The sequence below is a fragment of the Drosophila pseudoobscura genome, chromosome 2 (genome assembly GCF_009870125.1).
Source record: "Drosophila pseudoobscura strain MV-25-SWS-2005 chromosome 2, UCI_Dpse_MV25, whole genome shotgun sequence".
Taxonomy (NCBI): domain Eukaryota; kingdom Metazoa; phylum Arthropoda; class Insecta; order Diptera; family Drosophilidae; genus Drosophila; species Drosophila pseudoobscura.
Genome location: NC_046679.1, coordinates 24,349,166 through 24,374,495, shown reverse-complemented (window position 1 = coordinate 24,374,495; position 25,330 = coordinate 24,349,166). Strand labels below are relative to the sequence as shown.

The window sequence follows — 25,330 nt, the reverse complement described above, 5'->3', positions numbered from 1 at the left end:
TGGACAGCCGGGGGTTGCCTGTCAAGGCTCCTGTTCTGTTCTGCAGTGGGCAGTCCTCCGTATAGAAATCCCAGAGAAACGCTACAGATTAAATACCGACTGCTAGACACTCTCCAAACTTTAAATGTTGTTAGTAAATCATCAATATGGAAGTTGAATGTTCCTATTCCAACGAGTATGTAAAACCGTTTTAAAATTTCATTGTGATGCGGAAATTGTTTTTTATGTACTCAAACCGAACCTTCAATTTGGTCACAGTAATTATTTTTCAATTAGCATTGAAAATGAACCATAAAGCAATCATAGCATCGTTTTACTTCCCGAATAAAATATAGATGCTATACTAGATTATTGCAAATACACAGTATGTATCTATTAGACCATGGGTATAGTCTTCAATTAAGTGTCTGAAAAGAGCATCAATTGAAGGTCAGATTTAATTTCACCGTCCAACCGTGTTGTTGTTGTAATTCGTATTTTTGTTGATTAGTTCTGAGTCTGAGCTTGACATGGCCCTCTCCAAGCAAAGAGCAATAAATGGAGTCCGAAATAAGTCCGAAGTCGAGGCCGTAGGCGGATCGAATCATAATACATATAACTTTACGGTTGCATAAGATATACTGGTTTTGAAATCGTATTCATTTGTGAAACTAGCTGGAAGAAAGAATTAAATGTACGAATGGACTTCAGAAACAGGTTTGAATCTGGATCTGTGCCGGTGAGCAAGCTGTTCAGTTTCAGATAAGTCCTGTTTTCCAGGTGCGCAACACAATATTTCTCCATAGCAGCAATCAGCACTTTCGGATGAGCGGAATACTAAATTTTTCGAACATCTCATCGAAACCACATACCCTTGTACTCGAAGAGGACGGAGGTGCTCGTAGACCAAGCAGCACAGAGTCAAGCACGTAGCAGGTTAGCTAGTTTTCGCTGTGAATTTTTGTATATTTTTCCGCTAATTGGCAACGGCTCACAGTCAGCGGCCTCCGTTACACCCACAACAGTTCCACCAGAGTTCCAATGTCCGCAGAATTTTTCTCTTGATTTTACTTTTCATTTTCACTTCACTTGCAGTAGGTAACAGCCGGGAAATTTTTAATTATTTGCTTTGCGGTTGCCTTGAAGTTACTTTCCCTAAAACAACCCACAGAGTCGGCAGCCGCTCCAGCAGCAGGGCCAACAGGAGATGAGACTGATGGGTCCATCACACACCTGCGGCGCAATTTTCTACACTTTGCAGCATTTTTTCTTTCAGCCCGGGCACCTTATCATTTATCTGCTGTTTGGAGAGATCAAAAGCGAACGCCAGCCAGCAATCAAAAGGAGCCGGCTTGCTTATCCTTCTGCCAGGTTGTCCTCCTCCTCTGCACAGGCGTCCCATCACAGCCCCTATACCTATCTAAGCCGAGTCTGCAATGTGGGTCGACGTTGACTGCCAAGCCATGCCATCTGCTCAAATGAAACTAATTTTGTTGATTGTACATTCGCGCTGACGGAACGAGGACCAGCAGCAACATCAGCACCAGCATAAGCATTGGGAACAGCAGCAGCAAAAGCTTTATAGCCATCGACAGTTGATATATGGTCGAGTGGGGGCGTGGCTTAGTGTCTTAGTAGCTGCTGTCAGTTTAGAGAATTCTTTGCTATTTTTCGTTCGTATCTCGCTTTTCGTTTTTCGGTTGGATGATGGTGTGTTGTCAAGTGAGATGTTGTAGACAATTTAGCTGGTCAAATTATCTTTAATTGATTGAAATCTCTTTCTTGCTGGGAAAATTACTTTTCTGCTGTCTAATCGGACAAATCAATATCCCTTACTCGTGCATCCATTGCTGCCATCAATCGGAATCGCTTTGTCTGGGGACAGACATGCATCAATATGGGCATTACTATTGTTCTCGACTTGAACCAATCATCAGTTCCGCCTACTGCTTGCCTCTGGAGTCCTATAGTGCATTGCTCTTTCCTTTTATGACATTTTATTATACCAATTAGAGATCTCCTCCTTTGCATTCTCTTGGGTCCATTGTGCCATTCCCATTCGCAGTGGATTGTCCTTTTCTTTTGTTTTCCCCTCTTTATGTGCTTTATTCTTTCGTTCCTCTCTCCCTACACCTATTTCAGCTCACGACTTCTCGGAATTTACGGCTCTCGATTGTGTTTTAACATTTATTCATGGAGTCTGAGAGATGGAGAGGTGGAGACGTGGAGTGTTGTCCGGGGCCCACTTCACCGGCAGCACATTTTTCAAATGTGCAACACTTGCCACCAGTTGTTGGTACAAATGACATTTACATTTTGAGCACATAATGTGTGTGAGTTTTTTTCTCCTTTTCCTTCCGTACCTGTGACAAGGCGGAGGACATGTACAGCTCTTGGCCCTGGTAGTTTTTTGGGTGATAATTGCATACGGCGTCGTGCACTCGACAACAGCTACCACAAGTGCCCTAGAAGCTGAATATTGCTGCTGCTGCTGTTTCGACTGTTTCCCGTGTTGCCCAACAACTAACAACTTCCTGCCCTTGCAGATTTTTATGGCTTTAATTTTTGCAGCTGCAAGCGAAATTCATGTGATGTATGGCCACGACCAAAGTCGAATTATTAAAAGAGCCGAAAGACAGAAATCTTAGCCAGCAGCTAAGGCCGTTTATCAACTGCTAGTTCTCCGTGCATTTTATTCTCCCCACATCTACCCCTGACAGGCAATAAATTAAAGGACCTAAATATAAACAGCTGATACAGTGGGGCAGCGAAAAGGAATGGCTAAATGAAAGCCCACTTCAAAGAGATTTTCCGCAAAGCCGTTAAGTCTGAATATGTTGCCATGCCAAAAGGCTTTAAATGGGTGAATCTCTGGGTCAAAAGCAAAAGCCGCCCGAGACGCATACGATGATCAAAGCGAAAGCCAAGAGCTGAGGGCGAACTTTATCGAACGAACTTTGTTACAGGTGGCGGTGGCGGTGGCTCCCAGTCCCTTGCACGCTGAAAGGGGTCGAGCGGGTCGTGCTTCCACAACCAAAGATGTTGCAAAGTGGTAAAAGGCAGATGGAGGCGGAAAGTGGCTAAAACACAAGTCGTATTACAGATAAATCAACAAGACTAGCTAATGCAAGTGCACAGTGAAGTTGAATATTTCGACTAAGAGATACATGATACTAAACTTTTAAGTATTTCTAAACGTATCAGGAATATTTAATTACCTTACCTGGCTACCTTAAATAGTTTCAAGTTCTTGGACATATGGATAAATTGACAAAGCGAAAAAATGGTGCCTTCTGCCCAAACTTTCAATTACTGGAATTCAAAAATAGTTGAACGAGTTGAACGGTAAGTCAGTATGGCTCTACTCCGCCAGAGGGTGCACACTGCACGAAGAGAGTGTGCGAGTCAGATATGAGTAAGCGCGTGGACGGCGTTACGCAGTCACTGCCAACTGATTTGTTAATTTTGTCTATAATTCTTAGAACAGATCCAGATTCGTCAATCTTCTAGAGATATTTTCTATTCTGCGCCTATAGTTTTCTCGTATCTTTAAAATTGTATATGTCACAGATTTTCGTACTGTGGGGCCAGTGTGATATCACAGAAGGCTGGATACAAAATTTGGTTTCTCTAGCTCTTATAGTCTCTGAGATCTATGCACTTAATGGGACGGACGGATAGACAGACATGGCTATATCGACTCGGCTATTGATTATGGGCTGATATGCTTCCTTCTGTGCGTTACACATATCAACTTACCCACAAATCTAATATACCCTAATACTCTTTTTGAGTATCGGGTATAAAAAAGGAGCAGTTTGTTGTAAAATTTTGAAAAATAGCTAAATTTTTTGTAAACATTTCCGACCAAGAAATACATCAATCCGTTCCACCATGTACTTTTAATCTGGCAACTCGTATACCCACATATATTTAAGTTCCACCTTACACAACTTTTAGTTTCTCCAATATCGTCATGCGGTACATTTCGTTGGCTTTGCTGCTGATGCTGGTGGTTTTGGCCACTATTCCCAATTATGGGACAAATGCTTGTAAGTAAAACCATTGTTAAGGATTGCTGGGATCGAAGACAGTGTAGATATATTTTATCTATTCTACAGCTTCCTGTGAACATTCTGGAAAAAGCCTAAGCCACCTTACAGGCTTGGGAGTAGATGAGAGTTGTAGTCGTTCATCACGCCCAGAAACAATAGGCGAAACAGTGGAAGTCTCTCAGGAAAAGGTTGACGATTCTGATGATGCTGAAGAATATAACGTTCCACAGGTGTCCTTCTTCAGCAAATTGAAGAAGGCATTCTCATTTTTGTACAACATTATCATGTGGTTTGTGAATTTGACTAGGGAATAAATGTAAATGATGTGGCATAGCTGCTAACAATGCCAAATCTAATTGCTTTGTCCATGGGATGTATGTACGAGTATCAAAGTCAAGTTTTCCTTTTTCTTACTCAGTCACATTTGACTTCCGTTCCCCCATTGTTTTTATGGCTTTGTTCTCTACTGTTGATGTTCCAGCCAGTCGCACTCTGTTCCTTCTCTTTGTACCCGTTACTCGTAGAATACCAAAGGGTATGTTGTATTAATCGATAGAGGTATATTGTTTTTGAAGTGGAGCAGCAACGTATGGTGTGTTATGATGTTGTTATGCCTCTCCCGATCACATAAAATAGATAGCATTATAGGATTAGATATAAAAAGTATATACTTATCTGGTAATTCTCTTTCGCACTAGCGGGTATCTTTTAGTCGAAATGTCAACTATTACGTTCTTACATGATTTTTTCTTCGCTTTTATTCCCTTTCTACAGTTTGCAATTTAAGTTATGAAAAACGTTTCGTTCCGTTTCGTTTGGTTTTGTTGCTTAATTGTGCTGTGCTGTGTTGTGGCTTTTGTTTGTTGCATTTTTTTGTTGCATGCATTTCACATGAGCCGGCAGTTGCCGCTTTCCATTTGGTTTATTGCGAATTTTATTGTTTTTATGGTAGTTTATGGCAAATGCCATACAGCGAGCCGTGTAAATATTTGTTCTAGGCGATGCAGAGCTGTATCCAGTTGGAGGGAAATGTTCACAGACAAGGACCCGTACACGAAACGGACACGCTTAAACATGCAAAAGTTGATAAAGTGAAATTTTTGCTGGTGCATTTCAATCAGCATTATGTTACCAACTGATGTCTCTTCAGAAGCCATGGAAAAAACACACAGTAATATTATCAATTCCCATGAAAAATGCTGCATTTAATATTTATTTTTTACATATTCTAGCTGAAACCTACCTGCAGGAGCAACGCCTGCAATGTACATACGAAGAAATTATTTGCAATCTAATATACAGGATTGACATCAGCAATTGAGTGATATTTACCTCAGGCCATCCAATTTTCCGTATGTTTATGTTCTGCAGGTTTAAAGCTGGCTGAAAATGTTGAAAAAGAGCAGTTTTTGGAAGGGTGAAATGTTGCATATTCCGCTCTGCTGAAATTGTAACTTCAAATCGGAAATAGGGATTTCCAATGTCCAATGATAAGACATATCGCTATATACATAATTCAGCTACCATAAAAACAATTGATCGGAAAGCTAACCTTTGTGAGTGTATCTCATCTAAAGTATCTAAAGATATGAAGCAAAGTTATCACATTATATTTTAATATGCTAATATATTAAACAAAATAGCTCTACCAAATGCTATAACTTCAATAGAAACTATCTCTATACACACCTTTAAAGCTTCGGAAAGAATTTAATTTTGTTGTTGTGTGTTAACTTAACCCTTACATAAGTTGATGTACATTTATTGTGTACATCCGAAAACCAAAAGTGGGTTCACTTTATTAAACTCTAGTCCTGGAAACTATTTTTCGTAAGCGAAGCTGCCGAATATCTGCAACTTTACTGCATTGTTCTTCATATTAATCTGCAACAAAAGTTAATTATACTACATAAGCCAGGGCTGACTGCTGCGACTGCTGGTTGGCCTATTAGGCTAATGGGCTTGCATAAAACTTTGGCCAGAGTCCCTCCGAACAGAGGGATCAGAAGAGAACAGAACAGAACAAACGAGCAGGCGAACAAACAAACTGCAGTAAAAACAAAGCGTGTAGAAATAATGTGCTTAATGAACAAAAGCCTTAGTTTATTTTTGTGTGGGGGCGTGGCAAATACTTGCAAAATACAAATAAAATTAACTAAAACTCAAAGCAAACTCCAGGCCAAAGTCCAACACGAGTAGAGTCGTGGCTCTCTGTGGATCCTCCCGTTGGAAAATTTTGGAAAAACGTTCAACGAAAAACTCTGAAATAATTAAAAACTAATTAAAGGGGCAGTGGGGTGTCCTAGGGGCGGGTGTGCAAGCTGTTGTAAAACTTAATTAACTAAATGCCAGCAACAAAAACAATAACTCCATTGAAGTTGTTGTCCATGCACACAAAACGCACACACGAGGCGTATGAGTAATTTAATCATGTTTCATGTGGCCCTGGACAAAGGATGTGAAGACAGGAAGGGGGCGTGGATGTGGACCCACAGCAGAGAAAGCTGCATTTGTTGACACCCACAGAATGCAATTTGCGCCATAAAACAAACAAGGAAAATCTTGGGGGAAAATAGAAGAAAATACAAGGCAACAAACAAAAGTCAAACAAAGTTATATTCCAGATTGGATTTTAAGTTTTAGGATTAGTTTCAGCACTGCAGATGCTCTTAGCATAATAGGACTCAGAGAAAGCCAGCCAAGGTGGATTTACATTTATAATATGAGCATCGAACGGAAGGATTTCTGTTTACCAGAATAGAATATTATACCATACTCCTCGGTGTGAGTATTACAATGTCTCTGCGAAATTGCTTCAGACCTCTATAGACGGATTTATCTCATATCTCAATGCCTACAATCGTTCCCACTCTGAGGATGTACATACAATTTTCAAAAAATACCCCTTGCTTAAAAAATGAAAAGTTTTCATAGTGCTTTAAAAGAATCAAAAGAGGTAGTTAAAGCTTAAATATTGAATTAAAACACAGGAAGGATTGTGTAATTTTGCAACATTTGAGCGACAAATAAACTAATTTATTATTTTACAGAGAGCTAAGGTTGATTATCATGGATCTGAGTGTTCTTTCTCCAAGAAATGGAAACTAAATTCCCAGATAAATAAACTCAAATACCTTAAAACTCAACTTTGGTTTGTGGTTTTCCCTTTCCTGTGGCTTTTTCTTGCCGTATTTCCGGACTTCACTTCACTTTGGGGCAACATTCTGCCATTGACTTGGATATTTGCTTTTGTACTTGAGTAGAAGAGCCAACCCCTACTCCGTATCATACCTGGGCATGGTCCTGAAACACTCCACGCACCACGTGCCACCAAAGGAGAAACAAACAGAAAAGGCAATAGATGGCGTAGGTGCAGGAGCAGGTTTGTTCTACGCTCCCTTCATGCCAATCCGGCTTAAGTACGTTGTCGAGCACATTGACTGTTTGCTTTGCTCAGCCAGAAAGCACAAAAGCATACACATGAGCGAATCCGATATGCATAAGAAAGGACTACAAGATGACGCTGAACTTCACTTTCAGTCGCCGTAATGAAAAGTGGCAGTCGCAGCCAGCCAGTGGCTGCCAGCTATACGATTGAAAATCAAAACATAAGGGAACTCCGCATCAACTGTTGGAGATGCCTCTGGACGTGGCAGTCAACATTTTTCACAAATGGCTGTGCTCATTGCGGGCCACAATGGATTGCCGTTGGCCATAATTCATTTCCGGAGCCTGCACTTGTGTGTGAGCCGGAGACCAAGTCAGATTCCGAGTCCGAGTCCGCATATTGAAAACGCTTTGGCATAGACAAATCCACGCCGGGGCCAACTGGCTCAGATTGCAACTCTGTTCTGCCCGCTCTGGACCCGGAGCCGGCCACTCTGACACGGTCCCGACCGGATTGATTGAATGGCGACTGAGCTGCTCGGATGCGATTGCCAGTGTATGCCACTGGCCACTGGCCACTGGCCATTGGCCACTCAATTGGATTTCGGAGTGGGGCATTGTGTAGCCAGCTCCGCCTTCATATGCTTAATTGAAATGGCGCTGTCAAAGCGGGTCGAAACGGGTGAAGGAAAAACAATCAATGGACTGTCCTGTCCGGTTTTATTCTGAGTCAATACGAGTAATGCCGCAAAGAACGGTGTTCACTGCGGCGTATACTTGATATTAAGGAGAACCTTGCCCTGAGCTCAAACATTAACAGATTTTGGCATGGGGGAACCTTTTGTGCAGCGATGCTCGTGTCTGATGCACAACGCAAATGCAAATTATACTAATACCCAAAGGGCAGTTGTCATTTTCATGGATGCCCTCGCCCTGTTTACGCCTGATTAAAGTCAAACAACAAACACATCACCATCATGGGCTTGCTGCATACACCATACATATATCCTTGTTTCTTGGCCCAAAACTCCATCTCTAATCTATGCACAGAAATGCTTGACAATCTCCTGTTGGGTGTGGCTCGAGTTTTGGCCCTTGGCCCGTTGTCCCTTTGTCCCTAAGCTGTCCCCCAGCTCCTGCTTCTTCATTTGCTTCTCATTAGCAAGAATATCCCATTGACGCTGCCGGGGAGAGAACGTGTGATAAAGGATGTCCAAGGATCTAGGCTTATGCAATTGGGTTGTGTGTCTCTCCCTCTGTACGTTGTCGAAAATTATGCAAATTGTTTCGAAATTTTGGATTTGGATAATTTTCGAGTTTGCACGTAAAGTTCAATATGGGGAAAAAGAATGTCCAAGGAGGTCACCAGCGGCGGCTTGAAATGGCTGCCCAAGGGAAATACATTACGGTAAACAAAAAATACCCAAATAAAAATACAAATAAAAGAAAATGGAACAAACTGCGTTAGCGTCGCGTTTAATTAAAAATGTAATTACCCAAGCTGTTAAACTGCCGCAGCGCTTGAGGCTTGGGCAAAAGGCTATAAAAAGGTCATACTTTTTTCTGAATATTCTGTAAATTAAATTGTTAAATTTACTGGGGAAAATATCTGTTTGTTTTGGATCAAGCAATGCAATCAGCCTACAGTCTTTACAAAATACTTGCTTTATCGAAATGGAGCTATGGACAGAAAGGGTGTCAACTGTTCAAAAATGAATTCTTAATCATGTTATCTTCAAATTTAACTTCAATTTAGTTTCAATTTTTCATTTCTAAAATTATTTGGTATGCATACATAGGATAGACCTTTTTAAGACAAAAAAATATAAAAAAAACCAGTAAAAACTGCAACTTAAAATAACTAAAATTTGGTTAACATTATATAATTTGGAACCACCTAAATGTAAGCAAAAAAAAACAATAAAAGCATAGAGTAATACAATACTAATAAATTGCAGAGCTCATCGACTCACTCGATGGATCTTAAATCGAGGCATACATTCGATGCCATTATGGAGAATCTAACGAAGGAGCAGATGGCCGAATACACAAAAAGTTTTGGTCTTTTGATCAAGAATGAGAACGGAGTGGTCACAATTGACGAACTACGCGTAATGGTCCAAACTTTAGGCGAGAATCCGACGGAATCTGAGCTCGAGGAGACATTTAAAGCCTCAGATATTGATGGGAATGGCGAGATCGACTTCAAAGAGTTCTGCTTCGTTATGGACAGGTTCGAGAGAGAAGAGAAGCGCCAGCTTTGCGAGGCATTCAAGATGTTCGACCAGGATGGCGATGGTTACATAGGCGGAGAGGATCTGGTCAATGTGTGGAAGAGCATGAACATCCAACCCAAGAATGTGCTTATCGAAAGAATGCTAAAAGCCGGCGACATCGATGGCGATGGCAAGATCAGTTGTGCCGAGTTTGTGGTCATGATGCAGAAGCCGTTTGTTCAGAAGTTTCAGGAGAGAGAAACATCCGCATAGTCTTACAAAATCTCTTTGCCCCAAAATTCAAAATGAAATGGAATTGAAAAATAATATGAAATAAACATAACTAAAAATTTGAAGTGATCGTTTGTTAGACCCCCATAGACCCGTGACGCCAGCGCTCTCTGGACCTCTGTCATGGATGAGTTTGACTTTAGCACTCCGCCGCCAGAGGAACGGGTCAGCCATAGTCATACGCTAACCGATGAGCAAAGCAAGGATTGCACTACGGTCTTCGATATGTTTGATCCGGAGAATACGGGGGTTCTGCCACTGAAACAGATAAAGTACCTAATGCGTGCCTTGGCCGTCTTTCCCACCGATTTGGAACTGAGCGATATCTATGCTGAAATCGATACGGACGGATCCGGCGATATGTTGCGAGACGACTTTCTATACATCATGTCCAAGATGTACAAGGATATGACACCCGAGGACGAGATTATTGCTGCATTCAAGGTGTTCGACAAGGAGGGAACTGGCGTTATAGCAGAGGCGGAGTTCCGTCACATAATGACTAATTTGGGTGATAAAATGACGGAGGACGAGATCGAGGAGATCATACGTGACGCAGACTCCGATACGGAGGGCAACATCGACTACGTACGCTTTGTGACTATGATGTCCGAGAGATAAGAACTGGGCAGGCGTTTCTGGAACATCGAAACGGATCGGGAGAGGGTCACAAAACTCACAGAATTCAGTATTGAATTTTGTTTTGGTTCAACAACAACCAGCAACTGAAATCCACAGCAACAGTAATTCTAAAATATTCAAAATACAAAATCACTAGTAAACAGACAAAACATTACAAGCAATGACCGAACTAACTGAGGAGCAGATTGCAGAGTTCAAGGAGGCTTTCGCCCTGTTCGACAAGGATGGCAGTGGCTCCATCACCACCCGCGAATTGGGCATCCTGATGCGGTCCCTGGGCCAAAATCCCACCGAGGCCGAGCTTCAGGATCTAGTGAACGAGGTCGACATCGATGGCAATGGCGAGATCGATTTCAACGAGTTCTGCCAGATGATGGGCAAGCAGATGCGGGACACTGACACGGAGGAGGAGATGCGCGAGGCCTTCAAGATCTTTGACCGCGACCTTGACGGCTTCATATCGCCGGCAGAGCTCCGTTTTGTGATGATCAATCTGGGTGAGAAGGTCAGCGACGAGGAGATTGATGAGATGATACGCGAGGCCGACTTCGATGGAGATGGCCTGATAAACTACGAGGAGTTCGTTTGGATGATCAACCAAAAGTAGGCGCCCGAAAAAAAATATACAGTTACACACACCCTTTTAGAAATATTAAAGCTGTTCCTGTGGATTGAAGAAAATCTCCTGAAATTCGTTATTTACTCTCGAGGTGTTGCTACTCGGGCAATTTTCACTTTAGGATTGTCTGGCTTTTGAGAAATTTCTTTACTCCCCTCTACTCCTTTCTACTCTGCTCTATATGAAAACTTTCCACTTGAAAACACTAAAATCGATATGTTGCGGGACGACTCTCTATACGTCATGTCCAAGATGACACCCAAGGACGAGATTATTGCTGCATTAAAGTTGTTCGATAAGAAGGGACACGAACGTAGAGCAGAGGCGGAGCTCTGTCATATAACTATACGTCATAGAACCGTGTCATAGAACTATACGATACGGAGGAAAACATCGACTACGTAGGCTTTGTAAGTTGATGTCCGAAAGATCAGAACTGGGCAGGCGTTGCCGTAACATCGAAACGGGATGTGGTCACAAAATTCACAGAATTCTGTATCACAATTGGTTTTGAGTCAACAACAACCAGCAGCTTAAATCCACAGCAATACTAAATTAAAAATACAAACAAATTAAAAACCTACCAAACTCTTAGTAAAAATACAAATAATCACAAACAATGACCGAACTCACTGAGGAGCAGATTGCAGAGTTCAAGGAGGCTTTCGCCCTGTTTGACAAGGATGGCACTGGGTCCATCACCACCCGCGAGTTGGGCATCCTGATGCGGTCCCTGGGCCAGAACCCCACCGAGGCCGAGCTTCAGGATCTGGTGAACGAGGTCGACATCGATGGCAATGGCGAAATTGACTTCAACGAGTTCTGCCAGATGATGAACAAGCAGAAACGGGAATCTGACACGGAGGAGGAGATGCGAGAGGCTTTCCAGATCTTTGACCGCGACCACGACGGCTTCATATCGCCGGCAGAGCTCCGTTTCGCGATGATCAACCTGGGTGAGAAGGTCACTGAGGAGGAGATCGACGATATGGTACGCGAGGCTGACTTCGATGGGGACGGCCTGATAAACTACGAGGAGTTTGTTTGGATGATCAACCAGAAGTAGGCACCCTGAAACAAAGTACAGACACACACCGAACATTTCGAAACATTAAAGCATTTCCTGTGGATTGAGGCAAAACTCTTGAAATTCCTTCTTTGCTCTCGAAAATGTTGCTACTCGTGCAATTTCCACTTTCGGGTTATTGTGGTTGGCTGGCTTTTGAGAAATTTCTCTACTCTACTCTACTCTAGGTGAAAACTTTCAACTTGAAACACTCTGCGTGGTTTTAGCCTACTCTTTCAGCTCCTTCCCCGCCCACATGCGGCACCTTTGTGGCCAGGCGAGCAATTTTCCTGTTGCTTAAATTCAATTTGGTTATGCATTGAAATTAAATTTTACTGTGGCCTCAACGGCCCCGCCCCCACCGCCATCCCAGTTCCTGCTCCTCTTCTGTACCTCATACCACATACCCCCATACCCCCCATACCCATGCCCATTTCCATTCTTGTTCTCGTTGGTTTCTCCTGGGAGATGGGCCTTGTGTCTGACTTTATAAATATTTCGTGTGCATGCATAAAGGTAAACGTGTATGTACGTATGGATGTACTAGTGTATTTCCAATTTTTCATGCATCAAGTTTCGGTTTCAGTTTCGGTTTCAGTCGAAGCTCAGACATGTCAGAAATGCCAACTTGCTTAATTGAGAGTCCACAAAACCATTGAAACCAAAAACGAAACGAAACGAAACCTTAACTGCAACGTGGATCCATACGAAATAAGAACAAAAGCCTCAAACAGATTTCAATTTCAGATCTGACATCAATAAGCACTTACTGTGGCATAAATATTATATATACAAGTTATATATACCCTGTATACGAGTACATCATCTATATGTGTGTATGTAGGTGGGACGTCCAAACACCAAAAGGACATGGCATCGGCACATCGCCGCATCACCACATAGACGAGGCAGTTAGCAGGGCACAGGACATTGCTCGATGGACTGACTGCAGAGGAAATTGAATTTGTGGACCAGTCCATATGGCCTCTAGTATGGTAAGGGCTGGGGGGCAGGGAACTGCACTACGAGGCAGCCATACACTGGCGAAAAACAAGTTGTAACATCAGGAATATTCCTAAAAGTTCAAATAAAATCCGTAATATTAGGATGTTTATTCGCTTAGCGTAAATGAGGGAAACCCACTAACTTGTGATTGGAGGAGATCAATCTTAAAGATATTATATAAAACGCCTATAGCATTAATCAATCCATTAATTGTCTCCAAAAACACAATTTCTCATTAGAGAATTTCAGCTTCGATGTGGCTGAGGACTTTTGCCAGCATTTTGATGGCAAAATTTTCATGCACATCGATTCCTCCTTCTAGGAGACTCTTTTTTGCGGTTTGCCGCCACGTTTCCCACTCAGAGTGTCATTTGGGGCGTGTGTGTGTAGGGTGTGGAGGGGAGTGGAGATGCGGGGCCGATGGAGCACTTGTGCACAGGCACTTGAATACGCAAAAAGGCGGATGCAAGTGACGAGGTCCGTGAACAAGGCCGAGTGAGTGTGTCCATGGAGCTGCACTCCATGATGCCGGGGACCCAAATGTGGACCTTGCCTTGGCACATGCCACATAAATAGTTTAAACTGTTAAAAATATCAGTTATCTCTAATTGGGAGAGAAACGGTACATATGTATACGTATGTGGAATTTTAAGTTGGGGATTTTATTACGCATACGCTTGTCTATGTTGGCTTGTCTATGAGCCATAAACCGAGCAACTGTGGCCAGAGACCTTTTTTTAGTCTTCTAATGCTGGGCGAAGCCTTTTCCCATCGACAAAAGTCCAAAACTCTCAATCAAATGGGAGGAAAATCCGTAGCTTTCAGGCTGGGAAACCCGGCAAACCCTTTCCGGATTAACAGATCAACGCACAAATGACCCAAGCAATCGTCTTTGGTATTCCCTCATTTTTATTCCAACTTTTCGTCGGCTCTTTTTCTGGTGCTCTCTCGTCGCTCCTCAGCTGCCATTTTGATAAGGCCGAAAGCTTATCGGCGGGCTGAAGGACTTTGACGACCCAATTAATTTTGGTTCAACAACAGCAAAGAAGAAACGTTGCCACATGCATTGTTAGTCTACTTTTCATGTCAAAGAAAAAGTGCAAAAAAGACCGTACAAAAGAAAGAAAATAAAAATGAGAAACTCGTGAACGTTAAGTTAAATTGCGCGGAAAAGTTATGCCGCCCTTGCCCAACCCGCAACCACCGCCCACCATCGATCCCTCGTTTCCGTTTCCTGACGACTCTGCCTGACTTTTCCTAACAAAAACTTTGTTAAAAATTTCATTCTATGGAACTCTCCACGTTGGCTTAGCGAACTACTTGAAATGTAAAAATGTTTGAGCCCGAGCTGGAACGGAGAACTTGCCGCAACTTTGAAGGCTCACATAATTATGCACCTTGCGCCGCCTTGCATCCTGGTCTTCGTCTACGTACTGCTAATCTCTGCCGCAGCCATTCAGAGCTACCAGCTGCCAGAACGACGTCAACAGTGGAAGCAACGTCAGCAGTGCCAGGTGAGCCGAAGTGCATCTGTTTGCCCTCCTTTGAGTCTTATCCCCGAATCCGTTTAGCAAAGGAGAATGAACAATATGGGGCAATGTGACGGTAATTCGCTAATGGGCCTGGGGCGTAAAAACTCGAAGAAAACTTCCTCAAACATTGCCCAGGAGGCCGCCCAGGAGGCGAAGCAAGCCTCCGACACCCAGCAGTCAGCGGCGGCGGAGGCCGCTCGCCAGGTCAAGACCCAATTCGCAGACAGGGCCATATCGGCAGCCCGCGCGGCCGAGGCGGCTCTGGCAGGTAAACAGCAGATTGTCGAGCAGCTGCAACAGGAGGTGCAGGAGGCCGAGGCCGTCGCCCAGGAGGAGGTCGCCTCGCTGGTCGGCTCTGAGGAAAATGTCAAAGCGGCCGCCTCTGCGGTCAAGCAGGCCCAGTTGCTTCACCAAGCCCTTCTCGCCGTTGTCAAAATTGCCAAGGGGAATATCGGCCACGCAACGGCAGCGGCAAATGGAGCCCAGCAGGAGCTGGCCGAGAGGAACCAGCTCGTTAACGCCGCTCGCACCCGGGCAGAGATGCTGCTCAAGCAACTGAAATCCGCCCAGATTGACTACGAAAACACCAAGAAGGAGGCCTGCAAGGCTGCCAGTGCCGCGGCCGAGGCAAAAGAAAAGGCGGCCAGAGATCAACGATCAATAAGGGGGGGATTCCGTTCTCAGCTACCGCAAACATTGGGACAGAATAAGCATCAGCAGCAGCGTCAGCAGCAACAGGAGGAGAAGGAGATGGAACAGCTTCTACAACAATTCGACGAATGGTAACAGAGTCCACAGCATTAACTTATATTTTTTAATTTATTTGTTGGTTACAACTAAAGTTTGCTTTAATATTAGTTCATGCACAGGAAATTTGCATTGAAAACTTGCACTCTAATAATCGTATACCCTATTTACTCCAGGCTTGAGCTAACAGTTTTTAGAAAACTTCAGTTTTTTTACGTTTGATAAGCACAGGGGCCTAGTTTTGTCAAAAAGTTGAGTTATGGTGGCGTTTAAGTTGATTTTCCAATTTTCCGAATATTTTAACCAAGTTCTGCCCATCACCACTAGTATCGTAAGAAGTAGAACTAGCTAATCAAAAATAAAATATTGGCGCGTAAAAATGTTTTGCGTGTCCCAAGTCATTGTCTGCCGCAGGGTGAGGTAATTGCTTAACAAGGTGAGTCGTATCTGCCAGCAAATTTCCCACCCAGGAGAAGATCACGAGGGAAGCATATTTAAACGACATAATGATGATAATTGCTCGAAAAAATTCCCTATAGATTCAGCCATATTCAAGTTCAAGCGAGATCTCTGAGGCAGTAGAAATGGTGTTTTATTTTTACAGATTTTCACACACTTCCGAAACATCTAATGAGTCGGTTCTATCCCGCGAAAATGAATATACTATTACTATTATTATGTTGAAGTATTAGTTATAATTTTTCGAGATTTGGCATTAACATTTTCAAAGATCGTAATGAACCCCTTTTTCTGTATAAGCTACTGCGGAACAGAAGACGTTTAACTAGAGCTTGTCCAAAGGATTGCTTGGATTGCTGTATCCTGGACTGTATACAGACTGGATGCTGCTCAGTTTCCGACAGTTTCTCAGTTTAGCAGCGCGAATCAGAGATCAATACGGAGCAAGAGCAACATATTCATCAACTTTTGGGGCGAATTTGAATATAAGGGCTGAAGTCACACTTTGGGGCTTCATTTTATATATAGTTCTGTATGAATAAAAAGTTCAAATATGCAAATGATATTCATTTATTTCTATAGGCTTACAGCATTTGACGGTGAATTTTTGCATCACTCTCTGTTTTTTTTCGTCGAGTACAATAATTTTTTCGACGATGGCACCCCCATGGAGACATCACTGATCGAAGTGCTGTTGAGGTCCGAACATTGGACCATGCAAATAATGCAAATAATATTTTTATTTATTCATATATTTAAATTATTCATATTAAATATATTACCTGTGCTATCAACTGGGTTAATATCCAATATCCAATTTGGACTGATGTAGCATGAAAGACATCCTCAAAATGCTCATATGACGATGGACTGCCACCTAAAACAAAAAGGGTAAGCCGATTTTTATGCAAATTTGTTTGTATATTTAGTAGGTATGCGAATATGTCATATAGTATTTTTCACCTTCCTACCTATTTTTGAACAATATTCAAATATTCCTTAAACAAATTTAAACATATTCAAGAATGCTTTAATTTATTTGTATTTGTATGTGTGGAACGCGTTTTGTGACTGTGTAAGATTTTCATTCGAGCAACTACTTGAAACTACTTGTACTTGAAATTAAAGCAACACCAGAACTATTGAAAGGCTTGCTTGATTTGAAACATTCTTCCAAATGACATCGTATAGAGCAAGAGAAATAGTTCGCAATATTGCGTATGCCAGGTCAGCCAATAGAATATATTAATATATTTGATCTTAACAGGGGGCTTCAGTTTAAACCCAAGTGTAAGTCGAAACATCACCCTTTATAAAGAGAAATCGATGTCACATTGGAACATCCTTTTGCTAAGCGCCTTAGGGACTTTCCCTGCGCCTCACAAAGCACCACAGGACCGCAGGACTCCAAAAAGGCAACTGAAAAGCACCGAAAAAAGGACAACAAACCCAATTGGCTTGTAAAACAATTTGACCAAAGCTATTTCGTTATAACTTTTGAGTTTGTATTTTCCTCCTTTTTTTTTGCTTTGTCGTTCCCATTCCCTCATGCCGTTTTCCATTCCGAGTAGCAGTGGACGTGGACGTGAACGTGGGCGTGACACAATGGGGCGCATTACAGAAGTTTCCACCACACGTTTTCAATAATGATTAGTTCTGGGTTTTCCACTGGGGCAGGTCCCGAGGATACGTAAAATGCTTAAAGTTTTCGTTTCGTTTTCGCCTTGAAAAGTTTACTCCCATAAATACGTACATTTCAAATGTCAATGTAAGTATTAATTGGGTCATCATCGGGCCACTGTATAGGAATACTCTCACTGTGAAGTTTTCCCTTCAGAGCCGTGAGAATTGATGGGTAAAATACTCACTGGGGGACGGTTAGAGTCTTGCATAAAGTTTGGGATTATTTGTTTTCCTGATCGGAAAATCCCCAACAGATACATTTCGATGTGTGTTTTTGAGACAACAATTATCAGGCATCAAACAACATTCAAAGACCACTATTGTATGTATCTCTGAGATAGCAAACCCATTGGGATAACCCATTTATAGTTTTGTTACACTTTAAGAGCACTTGCTACCCGCTGATGACAGGCAGACAAAAAGGGTTCGATTGAGAGGCAACTTTTGTTTTAGTGTCTGGGGATTTTCGTGGCTGAAGCCCAGACCCGGAGCGAGGCTTAGAGCTCTTTTGGGGCCATTAAGCCGCATGTGGCCCAAATCATAGCAGGAACGGAACTAAAACCGTTTCCCAGCTATTCAGCTGCCACATGCCATGCCATTCCATTCCACTCCAGACCAATCCCGAATATTTGCTGACACTCTAATGCCATGGCAATATGGCAAGTGTTGATCGCTCCAACAACTAAATAAACTACTACTAAAAGTCAGGCACAGGCACAGAACCGGAGACCAATGGCAAGTGTGGCCAGGCCTTGTCAGTCAACAGTATCAACATAAACCACAGTGCCGTGCCACACCCCTGAACACGCCTCGAACTCAACCGAAATGTATTCATTTCAACACTCTCATTCGGATCCTGATTCGGATTCGGACGGTTTTTGTTAGACCCTCCCTTCCTGCCTCCCTCTGCCTCTTGGGCGGACGGTTTCCAATTTGCGTTCTTGCGTATTTTTGGGGAAACAAATCAAAACAAATGAAATGAAATCAATTCAATGAAGCAAATCAAATTTCATGCGTATTTCGTCGCTTTTTTCCTACGCCCACTGGACAATAAAAATTTTCGGCCTGAAATCGAAACCGAAACAGAATCAGAAACAGAAACTGAGTAAAATCAAATCTGTTGCTGTTTATACCTCGGCGCGAGAAGAATTCGAGGGTGTTCTGTATTCGTATCTTGGTATGTAACAGGCACTGTCAGTCCCGATACAATCATTTGAACTCTGGTACCTTAAAAGATACAATTTTGGAAACTGAATATAGATATGGAGAAGACATTACGAACCACATTTGTATGACTTGATGGTTCTTCTAGTAGGTGGTATTATATAGTCGTATGTGTGTTTACAACTTTCTTACTTGTTTTGGACCAACATTTTTTGGGGGAAATATTGTATTATGCGCGGGAGTGGGAAATAGGCGTTAAATGTGTGCGTGGCCTGGCCAGGACCATAAAAATCTCTGGCAACAACATAATTTGTGGAACTTTTCTCCCCCTACTCTCCCACCCACACTCGTAGTATGTATTGCGTTTGTGTGACTAGCATGCAAATGAAAATCGACACAACGACAACTCGTATATTTCTAGGTTTTGAATTGACTTTCGAGCAAATAAGAGAACGAATGTTGAAGAACTTTTCAAAACCATTGTACTGCCGGCTGCCGGCCACTCAGCTGGAGGCTGGCATAGTCGTATATCATTTACATTTTCACCTGGCGGGGCCAGCTGTGAAAACTCTCCACGGAATCATCAATGGCATATCATCGCGTTTTATACCATTTCCCAGTTTCCCAATTACTATTCCCTCTCAATGGCAGAGGCCACTGATATTTGCGCATTAATTTCATATCATTAAACATTTGCCCGGGAATATTATTTGCCCAAAACTCCTATGACTGAAGCGAAGAGAGACTGCGAGTGCGTGTGTGGGTGACCGCGTGGGTGGGGTTGGGGGTGGGGGTGGGGGTGGGGAAAACTTTCCCGCTTAATTGGAAATGTATTCAGGTGGGTGTCGGTTGGGTGGTTGGGTTAAGTGTAATGTACCTGGTCTTGTATTGAAATTTATGCGAATGGCGAACCTTGAATGGCAAAATGTGTTTGTTTAGTTTAATGACGGTTATTATATTTCCACTGATTAATTATTGTTGATGGTGCTCTCCTGATTCTGATGCTGATGCTGATACTGATGATACCGATGATGGTGCTCAAGTGTTTGCTGTTCTCTGAGGCTGAGACTGAGGCTGAGGCTATTAGCTTGATTAGAGGCTATGAATATGTTGATAAATTGCTCTCATGCATTGGATCTACATAGAACAAAAGCAGAACAAAGCGTACTTAAATTATTATATATTTTAACCATTTCCAAAGGCCATTCCCCAAGTTTCAAGTATAACACATGTTAGCTCTTACTTTCTTTTAACTTCTGAAATCCGCTCTGAACCCATAACTCTCTATTACTTTCCAACTTTCTTTCGAAAACTACTGCTTCTTGCTACATTTTAATAAAAATCCGCTGGAATATAAAACTTTTTCTCTAAGCAAATGCACCCCCGTGGCAAATTTATATAAAATACATGCAAAGTGGGGCAAGGAAAAAATTAATTTTCCGCACATACACATACTCGTAGCAGAGTCGAGGGTTGGAGGTTGAATGGCCAGGGAAAGGGTTTGTTTGCCCCAAAACTATGAAAACTCATTTAACTACTTAAGAGATGCGCAGAGAGAGGGCAGAGAGCGAGGGAAGTGTCAAAAAGGGCCACCAGAAGAAAAACACATCGCCAAATGCAAAACTTGTGTTGACACGACAACTGGAGCGCGCCCACCCGCCATCACCTGACTCCATGGAGTGGATGTGGGTGTTTCTCACTGCAAGTGGATTACAGGGACGGATGCACTACACAGACAAAGTGGTGCCGTTGCCGGTGTAGTTGCCGTAGTTGTTCGGGTTGTTCGGGTTGTCCGGGTTGTCCGGGTCCGTTGCCATTTCACTGACGGAGTGACAAACTTCGCACGTTGCACAAAAGACGCTGGCAAAACTTGAGCAGATTACTCAGCGACCCCTGCTCTATCCAATCCGTACACCTTGGTTTCCCTGCCATCTCTCCCTGCGGGTATATTTTCCTCCTGCAGTTTTTCTACACAGTACTTGTAAGGTCGATGGGTATATTCGTTCTCGCTTTCGACTCGATTCGAGACTCTACAGCCGAAAAGATATAACCATGTCAGACTGTTATAGATACAAATTTCGAATAAAGCTAAACAATCCATAATTAGTGTTGCTTATCAAGAGCTCTGTTAATGTATTTTGTATTTTCGATAGAATTTTCACCCGTTTTCCATGGTAAAGAGAAATCTGATGGTCGCAATGTCGCCTCAATCGTTCCGTCTGGGTTTTTATGTGTAACACAAACCCGGTACTTAGTGAAAAGTGAAAAACCAGTGTAACAATGTTGAGCTTTTAACGGTAAATTGTTGCGAGAGCAAGACCAAAGACAAAACTTTTCACAAATGAACAACAACAAAGTTGAAAGAGGTGAGTGAGTGGAAAAATGGAGATGGTTCGGTTTGGATGTGGTGGATGGGGATGGTCTCAGGCAAGTGCAATGCTTTAATTCAGAATTTATGCAAAGTACGTCAGTTTAGGAGAATATCATCCGACCCCAGTCCAATGCCATGTTGAATCCGTATCGAATTCAATACGAGCACGAAAGTTGAGATCATTTTTCGGGCTCTAACTGGAATAATATTGAAAAGTTATTCACTAAAAACATAACCGACTTGTAGATGATCTTATGGAAGCTCAAAACCATGTAGAAATGGATTTCTAAACTCTACAGAATTTTGAATATATTTTGGAACTACAATTTCTTGGCTCTGGAGAACATGAAAATTTCTTATCAAAGACATATCGCTTTCGTAACAGTACCGAAACACTCAGGTTTCATATAGATATTACTAACAATTATTGTATAAAATATCACTCTTTGCCATCACTAGTTTCCAACACTTCAACCCAACATTCCATGTGCTAGGAGGAAGTGCATCCAAGGGAAAATTCCCCTAGTTCAGCAAAGTTAATCAACATTTTTTTGTTGTCCCAAAGTTTTAATATGGAGCGAGCTGCCAAAAACAGCAAGCCCAGGAGCAGCAGCTGCAGCTGAGGGACAACTAATGGCCGAACCGGGCTACTTGGGGAATTTAAGAATGTTTGAAAGGCGACCGGAATTAAAGTAACAAAGAGACACTTTTTGAAGAGGACTTGCCGTGCTGTCAATTGTCCGCAATGTTGGCTCGGCCATTCCATTCCGGGCCGACCGGGCCTGGCCAGTCCAGGCCAGAAGCCAAAACCAATGAAATGCCACACAACTGACACGCTGACTGACAGCCTAAGCGCTCCGGCTCCTGCAGGCCGTTCTCCCACTCCGGGTACGGGTCCGAGTCAGGGAGCCGAGCTCGACTCCGGCTGTGGCATCGCGCCACAATGAATGACATGCAAGTCTGTTGTGTGCGTGATCCATTCGCCCACTCGACGTTTGTTTGATGAAATCGTAGCTGAGTGGTGCCAAAAGGAAAAAGGAAACGCCGTCCTGGCACGCAACATTGCTCAACCGCCGGCCAACATCATTTGATGACGCGGAGGACGCCAAGCAGTCGGAGGAGCAGAAAGACAGTAGTAGTGGGTGGAGCAGCATCCCTTAGCTGGCTGTCAGTTTAGCGTTGTCACTTCAACTTCGGAAGGTGCCACCGTACGGGTCGCCTGGCAATTGAGTGTAAGTGGCCGGGAGAAGGCGGAGGATGTGGAGACGGAATCACTGGAGCCAAGGACTCGAGCTCCTCGCTGCAGCTTGCAAGGCATTAGGATTAGAAGTGTTTATGCAAATGCGGACAACTTTGAGTGATTGCACGGCAAGACGCTTAAAAGACAGGAAGGCGACTTGACAGCAACCGCTTGGCGGAATGCCATTGCCATCCGCAGGATGAGATCTAATGGCATCGAGCCATTTAAAAACATCTGCGGCCAAATTGATTCGAAATCGTTTGCATAAGCCCGCTTGATGTTTGCTTAACTCAAATTACCTTCATTGCCTTACTGATAAATACGGAACAAAGCAGAGCTGTGTATTTCATTATGGAGTGCTGCGTGCTTTAAAAAGAGCATACAAATATACTTAATATACACGTAACATCCTAATTCCAGTGTTTCTCAATGGAGAAATATATTTATAGAGAGATTTACCTCAACAAAATGCAAACATTCTTAAAGTAACCTGCAATTGCAGGGTTGTTCCTTTCAGGATTAGATTTAATGTAGTATCATATGAAAAGCCCGTAATTGATGTATGCTTACTTTTCGATAGACTAACTAGCTCAATTTTAGCTATAAACTCCACTCTCAAACACTGTCTAGTACCCAAGAAAAATTGCTTGATAAAAAGAAATACACATAACATATTTCAATTAAATATTCGATTTTTATATACAAACATATGAAATTAAAAAGACTTTACCTTGATTTAAATATTAATGTATTAAAAAGTATTCTAATTCGGCCAGTAGTTAATCTATATATAACACACTTTAAAATATATTTAATTTTTAGGATATATTTTTAATCAAAATATGAAAATCCTTAATTTGAATATGACATATTTGTATTCTCAATGTGAAAAAAGCCCTTTCTTTTTACAATTTCAAAAGTTTAAACGAGAATACAAATTTAAATCCATTTGAATCTATTCGATTCTCAGAGTTTTTTCACAAAATATATGAATAAAATAAAGTGCAAACTGCACCTAATAAGAGTATTTTTAAGGAAATTTGTGTTATCAGCTAAAACACACACAGCATCCAATATTTACGTTGATATGTAGAAGTGCTTTCTGAAGTTTTCTCACTTTTTAAAGCACTCTTCACTTTTCCCTTTCCAAACGGATTTTCGCAACCAAAAAAGTGCAATATGTCCCGAGTATCGGCATGGATAGCAGATAGCACGGTTCCATTTCAATCGAACTGTGATAACTGCCTCAAATCGATATCGAAACTGTTTGAGTTGAATTTTTTTCACCAATTGTTGGTATATTTGTTGTATTTTTTTTCAGTTTTATTTGTTCTTATTAATTCCACGCAATAAAATTGACCGGCCTGCGCTTTTATTTGCGGTCATCCAATTTCGGTTGAAAGTGCAATTAATTTCTCACACATTTATAAGTGTTTTTTTTTCGAGTTGTATATTTTTATTTGTTTGTTGGTTTTCCATGTCTTTTGTGTACTTAACCAATGCAATTTCCGCCCCTCGCTTTAAAATTGTTAATTCGATGTTCATTTCGAGAATGAGAATGTGGTAGAGTGTGGGCGCAATGGCAGTGGGGTGTTTAAAAAGGGTTTTAAGTGCTGGCCACTTTCAGTGGCATTGTTGTAATTATAAATGCGAAATTCTACCAAAGTTGTGAGGCTCCGGAAGAACCTTTTTGCAATTTGCTCGCTGCCAAAACAAAAACAATAAAAAAACACAAAGACCATTAAAAACGCAAATCAAAACGAAACCAAATGCTTGACACACTTCCTCTGACAGGGCAGAGGAGAAGGACAGGGCGGGACAGAGCGACTGGGGCACCAAAAGATTGCACAATCTTTTGCACAAACAGTGGCAGCAGTGGCAGCCAAACCGCAACAATGGCAAAGTCCTTGGCAAAGTATTTCACTTTCACGCCGCAGCCACAAGAGTCGGGACTCGAGTCTCGAGACCCACTCGCCCAAGAGCGCCAACAGATTTCGAGTAAGTAATTGCTGCAGTTCTCAATTTCTCCCTCTCACTGTCTCACTCTCTCACTCACTATCTCTATCTCCCATTTTCTCCCTATTCTCACTCCCCGTTCTGTTGGCCGGGCTTAATTGTCTGCAGTTTTCTTTTCTTTTCAGTCAGCTAGGAAAAGTTTTTTGCCTACCTCGACCAGTTCCCGCCTCAGCTTTAAAGCAAATCAATTAAGCTGAGCCCGCCGCAAATTGAAGCAGGCCCCTGTCAGAGCTTCTGAAACTGTCATCGGTTGGGGAATCAAAGGAAAATTGAATTTTCCGTATGATACGTATGTGGATTTCACATTTATGCCTCATGCATGGGATATTCAAATGAGAAGCAGAAGTGTGATTCAAGATTGCTAAAGATAAATGAAAGGAACCATAAGCCTCCAAAGGTTACTCTATGGGGCAATTTTACTGTCTTTTTTTCCTTATAAACCTTGAAAAGCTTCCAACTGCATGAATGCAATGTTTATAGATTTGGATACTTCCATCAACTTTTGAATGCCACAGTTGCATCAGTTCTTGCAACTGAATTGGATCAATCCAATATTCAGGTTGCTCAATTCACCTGCGCCATCAGCGGGTCTATTGCTGTGATTAATTCATTGATCGATGCAAATCAAACACAATTCAATCTGTCGGCAATCAGCCTCCGGCAGTCCTGGATTTTCTTATACACCATTCATGCGTCAGTCGCCGTCCATATATTAATGGCAGTCAGTGCAGCTGCAGGCATTCAGTCCCCGTCCCGTCTTTCCATCAGTTGGCCAGACGGCGGGCAATCATGGCCAACAGATGTCGTCGGAGTCGCCAGGGCCCTGGCGATGGCGTTGTCGCTGCTGATTAATTTATG

The 25,330-nt window shown here is 42.4% G+C and overlaps 6 protein-coding genes and 1 long non-coding RNA gene across 9 annotated transcripts; all 7 read left to right on the top strand.

Annotated features, from left to right (window-relative positions):
- The first annotated feature begins 365 nt into the window (after nucleotides 1-365).
- Nucleotides 366-1,743, top strand: LOC117183293 (uncharacterized). The gene is made up of 3 exons (XR_004468436.1): nucleotides 366-429; nucleotides 491-696; nucleotides 760-1,743. It is a non-coding gene; the product is annotated as an uncharacterized lncRNA (long non-coding RNA).
- Nucleotides 1,744-3,896: 2,153 nt separating this feature from the next.
- Nucleotides 3,897-4,390, top strand: LOC26532923 (uncharacterized). The gene is made up of 2 exons (XM_033385083.1): nucleotides 3,897-4,031; nucleotides 4,101-4,390. The coding sequence occupies exons 1-2, from the start codon at nucleotides 3,956-3,958 to the stop codon at nucleotides 4,346-4,348; spliced, it is 324 nt and encodes a 107-aa protein (XP_033240974.1). The 5' UTR covers nucleotides 3,897-3,955; the 3' UTR covers nucleotides 4,349-4,390.
- A 4,776-nt stretch (nucleotides 4,391-9,166) lies between these two features.
- On the top strand, nucleotides 9,167-9,993 carry LOC6897695 (calmodulin-like). 2 transcript variants are annotated; one of them, XM_002137785.3, is made up of 2 exons: nucleotides 9,167-9,324; nucleotides 9,380-9,993. In XM_002137785.3, exon 2 carries the CDS (start codon nucleotides 9,398-9,400, stop codon nucleotides 9,908-9,910), a length of 513 nt encoding a protein of 170 aa, XP_002137821.2. In that variant the 5' UTR covers nucleotides 9,167-9,324; nucleotides 9,380-9,397; the 3' UTR covers nucleotides 9,911-9,993. The 2 variants fall into 2 exon arrangements, with proteins under 2 accessions (XP_002137821.2, XP_033241800.1); XM_033385909.1 differs by having other exon boundaries at nucleotides 9,203-9,308.
- Nucleotides 9,994-10,018: 25 nt separating this feature from the next.
- Nucleotides 10,019-10,723, top strand: LOC6897694 (calmodulin-like). Its single transcript, XM_002137784.3, has one exon. It carries the CDS (start codon nucleotides 10,052-10,054, stop codon nucleotides 10,547-10,549), a length of 498 nt encoding a protein of 165 aa, XP_002137820.1. The 5' UTR covers nucleotides 10,019-10,051; the 3' UTR covers nucleotides 10,550-10,723.
- On the top strand, nucleotides 10,703-11,251 carry LOC4802654 (calmodulin-related protein 97A-like). The gene has a single exon (XM_001359497.4). It carries the CDS (start codon nucleotides 10,731-10,733, stop codon nucleotides 11,175-11,177), a length of 447 nt encoding a protein of 148 aa, XP_001359534.1. The 5' UTR covers nucleotides 10,703-10,730; the 3' UTR covers nucleotides 11,178-11,251.
- A 373-nt stretch (nucleotides 11,252-11,624) lies between these two features.
- Nucleotides 11,625-12,339, top strand: LOC6897693 (calmodulin-related protein 97A-like). The gene has a single exon (XM_002137783.3). The coding sequence runs from the start codon at nucleotides 11,809-11,811 to the stop codon at nucleotides 12,253-12,255; it is 447 nt and encodes a 148-aa protein (XP_002137819.1). The 5' UTR covers nucleotides 11,625-11,808; the 3' UTR covers nucleotides 12,256-12,339.
- A 2,202-nt stretch (nucleotides 12,340-14,541) lies between these two features.
- LOC6897692 (uncharacterized protein CG45076) lies at nucleotides 14,542-16,486 on the top strand. 2 transcript variants are annotated; one of them, XM_002137782.3, is made up of 3 exons: nucleotides 14,542-14,774; nucleotides 14,832-15,574; nucleotides 16,299-16,475. In XM_002137782.3, exons 1-3 carry the CDS (start codon nucleotides 14,652-14,654, stop codon nucleotides 16,321-16,323), a joined length of 891 nt encoding a protein of 296 aa, XP_002137818.3. In that variant the 5' UTR covers nucleotides 14,542-14,651; the 3' UTR covers nucleotides 16,324-16,475. The 2 variants fall into 2 exon arrangements, with proteins under 2 accessions (XP_002137818.3, XP_015037975.2); XM_015182489.2 differs by having other exon boundaries at nucleotides 14,693-14,774; nucleotides 14,837-15,574; nucleotides 16,299-16,486.
- The last annotated feature ends 8,844 nt before the right edge of the window (nucleotides 16,487-25,330 follow it).

Coding starts and splice junctions, on each gene's coding strand:
- LOC6897693 (XM_002137783.3), top strand. CDS start 11,809: ATGACCGAACTCACTGAGGAGCAGATTGCAGAGTTCAAGGAGGCTTTC.
- LOC6897695 (XM_002137785.3), top strand. CDS start 9,398: ATGGATCTTAAATCGAGGCATACATTCGATGCCATTATGGAGAATCTA.
- LOC4802654 (XM_001359497.4), top strand. CDS start 10,731: ATGACCGAACTAACTGAGGAGCAGATTGCAGAGTTCAAGGAGGCTTTC.
- LOC26532923 (XM_033385083.1), top strand. CDS start 3,956: ATGCGGTACATTTCGTTGGCTTTGCTGCTGATGCTGGTGGTTTTGGCC. Junction 4,032..4,100: donor CAATTATGGGACAAATGCTT/GTAAGTAAAACC, acceptor TCTATTCTACAG/CTTCCTGTGAACATTCTGGA.
- LOC6897692 (XM_002137782.3), top strand. CDS start 14,652: ATGCACCTTGCGCCGCCTTGCATCCTGGTCTTCGTCTACGTACTGCTA. Junction 14,775..14,831: donor AGCAACGTCAGCAGTGCCAG/GTGAGCCGAAGT, acceptor GAATCCGTTTAG/CAAAGGAGAATGAACAATAT. Junction 15,575..16,298: donor CTACAACAATTCGACGAATG/GTAACAGAGTCC, acceptor TTTCTGTATAAG/CTACTGCGGAACAGAAGACG.
- LOC6897694 (XM_002137784.3), top strand. CDS start 10,052: ATGGATGAGTTTGACTTTAGCACTCCGCCGCCAGAGGAACGGGTCAGC.